The 12,370-nt window shown below is 38.0% G+C and overlaps 1 protein-coding gene across 1 annotated transcript in view; it reads left to right on the top strand.

The window, feature by feature from the left end:
* Positions 1-4,397: 4,397 nt before the first annotated feature.
* Positions 4,398-12,370, top strand: part of LOC308662874 (testis-expressed protein 47-like) — a gene marked incomplete at both ends in the record, with an annotated part of 35,320 nt that continues 27,347 nt past the window's right edge. The window contains one exon of the mRNA XM_081319017.1: positions 4,398-4,553. Coding sequence (XP_081175143.1) covers positions 4,398-4,553 — 156 coding nt within the window. The remainder of the gene's footprint in view (positions 4,554-12,370) is intronic.

The following is a 12,370-nucleotide window of genomic DNA, read 5'->3' as shown; positions in this document are numbered from 1 at the left end:
TCTACAGTATTGTTAAGGAGAATGAGGATAAAGTTATTTGGATCTGACATTGTGCAGATCATCTGTGATTTAGAAGAGTGCAATTATAGTGGAATGTAATGGGTGGGAAATAGATTAAAAGAAGGGAGCCTAAGTAACTATTGAAGCACAAGAAAACCACAAAACAGCCATTGTATTAGGATTCTGATTATTCCCGAAAGCATTCTGGTTAATTTGTATCATTTCATTATGTAATTTATGACGGTATGCCACTCACTCAAGGAAAGAAGCTCTTGATTGGCATTTTATATTACAGATCTCTTCATAAAAGAATCCATTAAAACACATACGGGAATAAAAACAGCTTCACAAACCAACAATTCTTTTGAAGTTATTTCTTTGGGGGGGGGGAGAAATGGAGAATAGGAACTCAAAAGGAAAGACAATGTTGAAACTTGAGAGGCATTGTACCCAGGGTAGTAATACAGTCTAGAGCAGGGATTCCCAATCTTGATAATTTAAGATGCGTGTACTTCAGTTTCCAGAAGTCCCCAGTCAGCAGGGCTGGCTGGGAAAATCTGGGAGTTGAAGTCCACATGCCTTAATGTTGCCAAGTTTGGGTGGGAAACTCTGGCCTAGAGAACCCAATGTCTAAGGTGAAGTCATTCCTCAAGAGTAGTTATTGCACGCTCAGCCTTATAAGAAATGGTAATCTAAATGTTCATTTACAGCAGTTTCTCTAGGTCAGGGGTAGGCAACCTCGGCTCTTTTATGACTCATGGACTTCAACTCCCAGAATTCCTGAGTCAGCTGACTCAGGAATTCTGGGAGTTGAAGTCCATGAGTCATAAAAGAGCCGAGGTTGCCTACCCCTGCTCTAGGTGGAAGGACTTCAGATCCCACTATTCTTCACAGTGGTCATGCTGGCTGGAAAATTTGGGCACTTGAATTAGGGCACCTTTATTCAATCTGGTGCCCTCTATAGATCCTGAGCCTCAATTCCATTCATCCCATCCAGCAGAGCCAGGGATAATGCCAGCATGAAATTTAGAAAATTTGAAATCTAATATGTACATCTGAAAGATACCAGGCTGGGAAAGAGTGATTTAGATGCAATTTGCATTCCTTTGCAGGCTTGTCTCCTCTCTTCTTGGAGGACTGCTATTAATCTAGGCTTTGTGAAAAGACTGTCACCTCTTGTTTCCCAGGCACAGGGAGAAGGAGGAATGGATTTGAACTCATTAACTTACCTGTGCAAGCTGCTGAATTGTGCTATTGCCATTCCCCGCATAGCTGGCCCCTTCGGGCTGTACTTTGTTGGTATGGGGGATGGGGCAAGCAATCTCCAGCTCCTTGGGGTCTTTTTTTTTGTTAAGCCATTGCCTAGCAACTGCAACAGGAGCACAGCAAGCCATGGCGTCCTCCCAGGCAGAGAGCAGCTTTTTTTACGAGAGCGAGAGCGACGACTTCACCTTTGAAGACAGGAGCTCTGTGTATGAGCTGCAGCTGGAGAGGCTGAGAAAAGATGGAAAGGTTTGTGTCAGGGCGAGTGGGAGACATCAGAGGCATACAATGAGGCCTTGGTCGCCGATGGTAGATTTCAGCTTCTGAGCTTTAGTTACTAATTTCTGTTTGCTTGGGCATGGCAAGGGGCTTGGGCTGGTTCTTTGCACAGAGAAAGCTTTTAACATAGTTAGCTACAGACGCCACTGGCTCTTTGTCGGACTCAGGGAAAAATTCAGGCATGTTATTTAAAAGCAAAGCCAGACCTTGGATTATATATATATATACACACACACATACATATATATACTGTATATACATTTTATATATACATATATATATATATACACACACATTAATAATAATAATAATAATAATATAATAATAATAATAATAATAATAATAATAATAATAATAATAATAATAATAATAATAATAATAATAATAAAGTTGGAAGGGACCTTGGAGGTCATCTAGTCCAACCCCCTGCTCAGGCAGGAAACCTTATACCATTTCAGGCAAATGGCTGTCCAGTCTCTTCTTAAAAACCTCCAGTGTTGGAGCATTCACCTCTTCTGGAGGCCGGTTGTTCCACTGGTTAATTGTTCTAACTGTCAGGAAGTTTCTCCTTAGTTCTAGGTTGCTTCTCTCCTTGACTAGTTTCCATCTGTTGCTTCTTGTCCTGCTTTCAGGTGCTTTGGAGAATAGCTTGACTCCCTCTTCTTTGTGGCGGCCCCTGAGATATTGGAACACTGCTATCATGTCACCCCTCAACCTTCTCTTCATTAAACTACACATACCCAATTCCAGCAACCGTTCCCTATATGTTTTAGCCTCCAGCCCCCTAATCATCTTTGTTGCTCTCCTCTGTACCCTTTCTAGAGTCTCGACATCTTTTTTACATCGTGGTGACCAAAACTGGATGCAGTATTCCAGGTGTGGCCTTACCAAAGCATTGTAAAGTGGTATTAGTACTTCACTTGATCTTGATTCTATCCCTCTGTTAATGCAGCCTAGCACTGTGTTGGCTTTTTTGGCAGCTGCAGTACACTGCTGGCTCATATTGAAATGATTGTCTACTAGGACTCCGAGATCCCTCTCACAGTTACTACTATTGAGCAAGGTACCACCTATACTATACCTATGCATTTGATTTTTCCTGCCTAAATGTAGAACCTTACTTTTTTCACCATTGAATTTCATTTTGTTAGATAGTGCCCAGTGTTCGAGTCTGTCCAGATCCTTCTGTATCTTAAGCCTATCTTCTGGAGTATTGGCTATATATATATATATATATATATATATATATATATATATATATATATATATATATATATATATATATATGGGCCCAGTGCTATATATATATATAGGCCCAGTGCTCTTCAATATGGCCCAAATTGGAAGGGCAGCTTAAGGACAACTCGGTCCTGTCCAAATGCTTTACCTTCTGTATCAGCATCCCCAGGAGTATTCTGGAGGAGGCTAGAGGGAGCTCCTTGTTAAATTTGGGTGGGTTATCAGAGCCCCTTGTTAAAAATAAACTCCTTCTAATGTTTAGAACTATGAAGGGTGGTGTGGGAATGCAGGGAAAAGCCCCGAGTAGGGATCCATTCACCTTGGCAAAGAGAAGTGAGGCGAGTTTCACAAGGGCTACAACTCGATTCAACAGAACAGATGCTAGATGGGGAGCATTTGAAGCATGCCTCAGAGTAGGCTGGAGTCATAACACTCATCCTTTAGAGTAACCTGGTTCCAAACAAATAGGAGACAAGTGAAACTGAGAAAAGGCATTTTGTCTCTTGTTTTTTCTCCTGCAACCCCATTTCATTGCTTACTCATATTTAGCTTGCACTACCACTCCAACATCTTTTTAAGGATTCTAGTCCCAAACAGGTGTTTCTAGCGTATATGTTTGCTATTGGGGTCTTAAATGAAGAATTTCCATTGGTCACTGTTCAATTACATTCTTATTTAGATGCCATTGAAGCTCTGTAACCTTTGGATAGTTTTCTAAAATATGAGCTATCCCATTGGTTTTGTATCATCTGCAGGTTTAATACTATTTATTCCCTTCATCTCTTCATCCAAATCCTTAATATAAATATTTTAAGTGACTGGGAAAAAAAAGTGGAGAAAAGGTCAATTCACTGTTTGGATGCATGCGTGAGGATTTTTCCCCTTGGGTTTTGTGGAGAGGGGAAGGTCTCACCAGGAAATAAAAAAGGCAAAAAGATATGTTATATGACTTCATTGAGGAGTCATGATTTCAGAGTAACCAACATCAAAATGATTTACAGCTACTCAATGTCACCCTGAGTGTATTGGATTTCACTCTTGGGATATGGTAAATAAAATCTCCCTGCCTGCAAAACTAGCTCTTACCAGAAGCCCAAACTTGGTTGGCTCTATGCCAACAATCCACATTGCAATTCTGAATATCTCCCCTGAAAGCCCTCCCTTAGCCTTTTGACTAATTTTAATCCCTTGCCTCCTCTTGACATTTGTAACTTTTATACACTGTTTCATCTTTTAACATTTTATTGTACACTACCCAGAGTCCCTCTTTGAGGGAGATAGGCAATTCAGAAATGTGCAAAGTAAATACATAAAAATATAGCTCTCGCCTTACGTTGTTTTGAACTGGTAAAACTAGAGCTGGATGTTTGTATTATATATCAAACGTTGCCAGAGCAACAGCTGCCTGATGTAGCTAAGCTAATGCCGAAAGACAATACAGTCTTGAGAGCCAATTGAGCATGCCTGGTACTGCTTCTAAGGCACTAAAAACCATACTTTGACAACACACTGCTTTGTGTGCCCAGAACTCTGCCTGCCTCACAATTAATGCAGTGAGCAATTGTGCCATAGGCTGTATCTTTTCAAGAGTCAAGTTTTATAGAAGCCTGGTCACAATGTTGAAATTTAATGCAGGCACTTTAGCTCTGGGAAAGCACAAGAAAGGCACTGAAATGTGGGGAAAACGGGATGAATCAACAGATGGAGAGGAGAGGACCAATTTTCTCAACCAGCTCCTCCTGGATAGAGTACTTCATGGTACAGAGGATACTGTAAGTATTCTAGGGTAGGATGCTATTGTTTTACAAGGAATGGAGAAGGCAGGGTTTGTGCAAGGCATTAAGAGTGAAAAGGAGTTGAGAGAAAAATAGAAAGGGTTACATATGTGCAGGAGATTATCAAACTGTTGAGAGTTAAATCTGCATGCTTTGGGATATAGTTATCAAAGCTCTCTCTCTCTCTCTCTTGTCAAGAATTTTGATTATAATTGCAAAATCTAATGCCAACTAAACTTAAAATAGGAGTAAAACATGCAAGAAAGAAAATATAAGAAAAAATATTTAAACAAATGAAGTAGCAATAGCACTTAGACTTATATACCGCTTCACAGTGCTTTCCAGCCCTCTCTAAGTGGTTTACAGAATCAGCATATTGCCCCCAACAATCTGGGTCCTCATTTTACTGACCTGGGAAGGATGGAAGGCTGACTCAACTTTGAGCTGGTCAGGATTTAACTTCAGACTATGGGCAGAGTTAGCCTGCAACACTTCATTCTAATCACTGTGCCACCGCAGCTCTAGTAACTTTTCACTTTTTCTAAAGTTACCAGCATTTATCTCTTCATCCCATGTCCCTTCTTTTATCTATAAACAAATATATAAAACATCTTTTTAGTCTTGACGTCAGCAGAAAATCCATGAAAGGTTGTTGGAGGAAAAATATATCTTGCTTTACCTTGATCAAATACACCAACTTTATGGTCTTTTCTTTTCCTCCTAGTAGTATTAATATTTATTTTATACAAATATTGTCATTGGATTTGATTTCATTTCTTCTTTGCGTCATTACACAAAGTTCTTCAGGGCGTTAGCAAGCCTTTTTTGGAAAGCCAAAAGGAAAAATATTAACCAGGTCATTCTCTTGGTTTGCCATTTGTATTTCCCTTTTAAAATTTAAAACCTTGGCCTGTTTCTTTTCTGGATCCAGTGCAGCATCTTTTTCTAAGCTTTTCATTTGGCCTGACAGTTGCAAATCCACTTTCACTGCCATCATTTTACATTCATTGTTTCTTCAATAGCATATTTTGGTCATAATCTAGCCATAGAAGCAGACATTATTACTGCCATTATTGATATTGTGGCTACTATTTTCTAATTCCATTCTTCATAAGTCTCCAATGCTATTTATGTCATAGCATTTACAGGTCTGTATATCTTTCCTCTACCTAAAATTTTTGTCCCAATAATGTCCAGTTTTTAAAATCATGAAATTGCATGTTTGTGTCATATCTAGTAAAAAACAAAGTAGAAAGTATTTCCCATGAGAAGCACATTGTATTTTATAATTAATTACCAACTCTTATTGTAAAACTTTCAATTTTCCAATTTTCTTTGTACAGTTGGTCCATTTATAACTTTCTACAATCAAAATCTTATTCACAGTTTTGCTGTTTGCTTCAATTCTTTAAATTCTTAAGCTTATGGTTTGGTTTGGTTTTTTAACCCAGGATTGAAAGCAGGCTTACCTGTTGTTTTCAAACTTCAAACTGTCTAACAGCTTAGAGGTAGCTAATGAACAGTTTCAAAAAGTGATTAGAATGTGAGGTTGTGAACTTCGTGTTCTTTAAAAGTCTCTGCTGGAGATGCCAGATGGCTAATCCTGTAGTCTCCTGGCACTCAAAACCACTGTCCTGCAGTTTCCTCATGAGGAGTAGAGGACCAGAGATCATGTGGGCTATTACTCATCCTCTCCTTATCCAGAGAGGATCCAAGGAAGCCATCCACTCCCCAGTTCGTTGATCTTTGCTGCAGTAATATGCATCACTTTTACAGAGCTGTCTTCAGTTTTACATACCTCTCCCAGAAGCCCATAGATATCAAATGTATAGTGATATGGTGATGACTCTTTGGTTCCTGTTTGCCCACTCCCTCCATTTTCTGGCAGAATGGACAATGTCTGGGAATGGCACTTTAGGGAAATGAAGACCTTCCTTTCCCCACTACATAAAAAGAGATAGGAAAGGTGCCCTCCTTTGGTCTTGCTCTGAATTTAGTGGAGAAAGTGACTGCCTATCTGCAGGTGCAAAAGATTCATGGAAGAGTCATTCCTCCCTTCAAAAAGGGAAAAAAGGACTGTTTCTTTTCCCCTGATCCACTACCAAAAAATGTCAAACTAAACTTAAAACAGACGTTTTGTGTGCACCCTTTTTTTGAGAAGTCAAATTCCAATGACACGAGTGCCTAGCTGATGTTCTGTTTTCTTTGTGGAGCACAACAGGATGATCTTTACTATCAATTGTCCCTTTGTCAGATCGTAGGCATTATCTCAGGGCAATCCCACCTAGAAACCTACTCATCTTCAAACACAAAATGAAGAGGGATCCTTCATTGATGGTTCAGAGTTATTATCTTTCCCTTATCTCCTCATAATATACAAAGGTCATACGAAGCAGCACTCAATGCCTTTATGAAAAATGGAGCTGCATAACTACTTCTGTCATTCTACTTTGGGAATATGAGGTTGAGGTTAGGTTCAGAGGGAACTGCCATCTGCTTGGACATTATAGTTCTTTCTTCATCCCTCTGCGCAACAATTTTCCTTTCCAGGATACATAAAAGGTAGTGATCCCAAGTTTTAATGACATCTTTTAATGACATCTGTGACACTTTCCTATCATCCAGCTACCTGTTGAGGAATGGGTCACTGCATCCCAGTGCTCTGTCTGCCTTTTGTTATAGGAAGTGTTTTGTAATTGGTTATATCCACCCTGGCAATTATATTGTGGCAATGCCCATAATATGGTTTCCAAAGATTTAATATATCTACTGATCCCCAAACCTGGGAAATCCCATTCTACATTTCTAAATAATCATGATGCTCTGGAAAATGTAGCATTTTGAAGCCCTACGATGCTAAACAATAATATGCAATATGAAGTCTATAAGGATCATGGATTTTTAGCTTGCTATTAAATGTTTTCAGATTCCAATAATCAGTTAAATTCTGATTCTTTAAAGACAGATATTTATGGCAACACAATGACCAAAATAGATATTCTGTTAAGATAGCATCATTCTCTTCTTCAGTTGCCAAATATTTGGAGGGCAAGGTCTGCTACATAAGGCTTCCTCATGTCTTTAGTATTTTCATCTTGGGAATTATGCCAGCTATTGCTATATAGTTATCTTAAAGGATATGTGAGAAGAAAAAACATGGTAACCCACAGCCTGGTCAAAGAAGCCAATAATCCATACAAAACTGTGCATGTCACAGGCCAATGCAGTCTTAATTTTTTTTTCATCCATGTTCCCATCGTTCTACAAACAAATTCACACAACCCCCCTTCCACACACCTATTCTTTATATGTTGTTATTAGCTGCGAAGTCATGTCTGACCCATCGCGACCCTATGGACAACGTTCCTCCAGGCCTTCCTGTCCTCTACCATCTTCTGGAGTCCATTTACGCTCACGCCTACTGCTTCAGTGACTCCATCCAGCCACCTCATTCTCTGTCGTCCCCTTCTTCTCTTGCCCTCAATCTTTCCCAGCATTAGGCACTTCTCCAGTGAGTCCTTCCTTCTCATTAGGTGGCCAAAGTATTTGAGTTTTAGCTTCAGGATCTGGCCTTCTAAAGAGCAGTCAGGGTTGATCTCCTTTAGGACTGACCGATTTGATCACCTTGCAGTCCAAGGGACTCGCAGGAGTCTTGTCCAGCACCATAGTTCAAAGGCCTCAATTCTTTGGCGCTCAGCCTTTTTTATGGTCCAACTTTCACTGCCATACATTGCAACTGGGAAGACCATGGCCTTGACTATACGCACTTTTGTTGACAGGGTGATGTCTCTGCTTTTTAGTGTGCTGTCTAGATTTGCCATGGCTTTCCTCCCAAGGAGCAAGCATCTTTTAATTTCTTGACTACAGTCCCCATCTGCAGTGATCTTGGAGCCCAGGAAAATAAAATCTGTCACTACCTCCATTTCTTCCCTATCTATACCCCATTCTTTATATGGTCCATAAATATGATAGCCAACTCAGGAAAGGTTATTACTCTCATGCATGCCTCACTTTCATCATGTATCACTCTGACCACATTCAGCTATCAATCTTCAGTGCTCTAGTCAAAGCATTTCCTAATCCTAAGCCTACAATACTCTCCTTATTACAGAGTTTCTCATCAACAAAGATATATAAACTTTGCCACATTTCTCAATGACCTTTTGCAGAGCAAAACTTTAGTCTGCACAGATCCTGCCTGGCATAAAGCCACACTGCACTTCCTCTTCTACTGTTTCAATCAGACCTCCCCAGCACACTTAACTCCCCCTGCTATAATTTTCCACATTTCACTCTTGGCTAACTTTCCCTTTATAAAGAGAAATGATGACAGCATTCTTCCAATCATTAGACACAAGAATGGATCTAGTTTTCACATACATTTTCACCAGATCTCACGGCTAATTCAAAAGTAAACTACTTTCCTATTATATTTTCCCAGTTGTGCCATCTACACCTGCAGTGTTACTGTTTTTCAATATTCTCATCTAATTATGACTTCTTTTTCATCATTATTTTTTTCTTGGACCCTCCCATTTATAGCATTAATTTCCCTTCCGCTGTTTGACTTATCATTACCACTTCCACACAAATATTTAAACTTTTCCTTACGTTCCTTCAATTCAGTTTCACCTTAAAGATAATTTTATTTTTAATTCCATTCACTTTGCTGGAGGCTTCTCTTTTAGTTCTTTACCCATCTCCAAATTGTTTATTTACATTTAAATTGTTCTGCAATTTTCCTTTTTTCCTCTTAACTGTTCCTTGCTCATTTGCAACTATTCTTCTCTCTCTCATTCATTGTTGTTTTTTTCTTAGTCTCATTTTCTGCAGCATTTTAATGCATTTTTTCTAATCTACAACCTTTTTTCACTTTATTGTTCCATCTAATATCATTTGTCATGCTTCCCATTAGTTTAATTCCACACACACCTCTGGCACTCTATAACATCTTTTTAGTCTATCTCAAGCAGTTTCCACATTCTCTTTTTTTACATTTTCCATTCCGTTGTCATTGAGAGCTTAATCTATCTTTTAATACTTTTCCACAAAGGACTTAATTTTTCTCTTCTTGCAGTTGCTCTACCTTCATTCTAGATTCTTTCATTTCTTTATTTTATTCTAAAAAAAAAAGATGCTCTCCTGAGAGTATTAAAAAGTGTTACTCTCCATATGCAGAACTCTCATCATCCTTGTATCCTTTATTAATTTTCTTAATATTCATAATAAACAATTTTTCATGTTTCCTAACAGTCAGTTTCCCAACACTGATATCACATCCATATTGACTATTGCACAATTTCCTTCATATTCATTCCTAATCCTTCTACTATTACTATTTTTTTGGAATGTAGCATAAAACTATCACAATCCTTTGACAACAATCTAGAAGGCACCAATTCATATTTCCCACCAACTCTTTCATTCATAACTGAACCTACATCTTCACTTCCTTGCATGTATTCATCAGCTCCTCTGCTCAGGATCCAACCATCTCCATTCAAATCTATTTGTTTTTCTCCTTTGTCTTGGATTTCCAAATACATAACATATCTATTTTTTTTCTTTCATTTCATTGTTAATTCCTGTTTTTTACTACCTATTTCCTTACATTCCAAGTCACAACCTTCCATATCATGGTCATCACCATGTGGGTTCATGGATGTTGATTTGTGTTGCTTATGACTTTGGTCACCAAACTACCAGCTTTAATAATACCCTTGCCACCTGGAACATGGTCTGCTAATAGTAAAGACAATGTCCATCAAATGTGATGGACTTTGTTCAGTATACTACAAATGCAGCAAAACCTAGTTTTACCCCAAGTATGCTTAACCATTCCAGTGCAAACTAAGTTCTCTGCTTTAGAGAGTACCTTGCAAGCCAACATATTTTTGCGCTCATCCTATCAACAATGAGGTCTTTGAAGTAAACCAACACATAATGCACCTCCCTCTCTCATCATTTTTACTTATATAAATAACTCTAGACATTAAATGGGCCAACTAGGCATTCATAACAAAATACAAATAATGATACTCACAGTCTAGTGATTTGTTTGAAACAGTGGTTATTTGCTTGAAAAAAAAAGACAAAAGGAAACAGGGGACTGATTCTGGGACACATTAGAGGAGCTTTTGGAGAATCAACTCAACCCTCTTATGTTTTTTTATTCATTTGTTCTTTGAATGGGTAGTTATGCTCAATTGCAGCAGTCTTTTTGTGTGTCAACTTTCCAAATACCCCTATCAGCTGAAAAAAGGTTGCTTATCCTTGTCCTGAACCAATGAAATCAACATTTTTGTAATTCAATATTAGGGATTATGATACACAGATTCTTATCTATTCTTATTTGAGAGTAAGCTATAGTATCTTCCTTAGTAAACATAGATAGGATTGGTCAAATTCTTTAAATTAAAAAAAATGGCATGCTTGATAAATGCTTACAATTTCATACTCTTTTTATAGACCCTGTACCTATACATTAAATACTACCAAGGTAGAAAAGATTTTTATCTTGGTAAGCTCTGTTTTAATGGCAGGAGACAATATAAGAAAAAGGGTTACCTACTCCATGTCCTTTCAGCCAGTCCTAGCATGAGCAATGAGCTAAAATACCTCTTTGAAGTTAGACATATAAGAAGACAGGATATCTAGCACAACTCATATTTTTCTTCCAGAAAAGAAGCTGAAGAATGATATATACATTACATCTTTTTCAGAGAAGAAATGAGCATTAATTATCACAAGGTATAAAACAAAGCTTTTCTCAAATGGAGGATCAGAAAAATGTCCAGAGTAGGCTTCTTTCCAAGAAAATTATATTCTCGCTGTTTTTATTTATTTTAGTTAGAAAACGTGATAAGGAAAACAAATAAATTTGCTCTTGTCACAGGTTCAAAAATGCAATTTGTCAAGAACTATTCCTGTCATTTGACAGAGTAAGGCAATTGCCAAGCAATGGGAAGATGTCTGAATTTATACAAGCAGCTATTTTCACACGTTTTACTCACTGGCTATACTGAGCCATTTTCTGAGTACGTAGAATACATTGAATCATAAACAAACCCAAAGACCTGGCTTTGAACAGCAGCTCAAAAAACATAAGCTCAAAAAACAAAGGGCAATCAAATCTTCGTATAAAGGCAATTTAAAGATCTTTAATTGACCAAGTAAGCATATTTTCTGAACACAGTCCTACTTACCCTTCTTTTTACAACAGTCTATTATTCAAAATTGTATTGGACTGCTAACGTATGGTTTAAAATAAAATGTTATCTTAAACATTTGTGTGCCCACCCATCTTCTGGACCAGTGTTTCTCAACCATGGCAACTTTAAGCTGTGTGGACTTCAACTCCCAAAGTTGCCAAAGTTTAGAAACACTGTTATGGACAGTTTTTGTATGTGAAATGAGAGGCATTATCCTGATCTTTACTTCAGGCTGGCCTTTTTTTCAGCCAATGCTCCCCGCCCCCCAAAAAATTCATAATAAAATTTGTTAAGTTATTTTATTAAGTCCATTTTGTAACCATATTGTTGTGTTTAAATAGATAAAATTTTATTCTTTTTTGCATGAAAAGCTACAGGGCTGTTATATTTATTTTTTAGTTCATTCATTTTAAAAATTTGTGTGTCCACCTATCTTAAAACGCAACTCTGGGCAGCTTACAACAAAAATATCTCCTTTACTGGCCTCACTCTATACCTGTAGCAACATTGCCAAGTACCAAAGGATGGAGGGCTTGCAATCATTGTCCTTATATATAAAAAAGAAAAATGGGTGATACCTCCAGTTACAAGACTGATCAGTCT

Source organism: Vipera berus (genome assembly GCF_964194415.1).
Source record: "Vipera berus genome assembly, chromosome: 2".
NCBI classification, from domain to species: Eukaryota; Metazoa; Chordata; class Lepidosauria; order Squamata; family Viperidae; genus Vipera; species Vipera berus.
The sequence above is the reverse complement of the archived record's forward strand: the minus strand, read 5'-3'. Positions and strand labels throughout refer to the sequence as shown.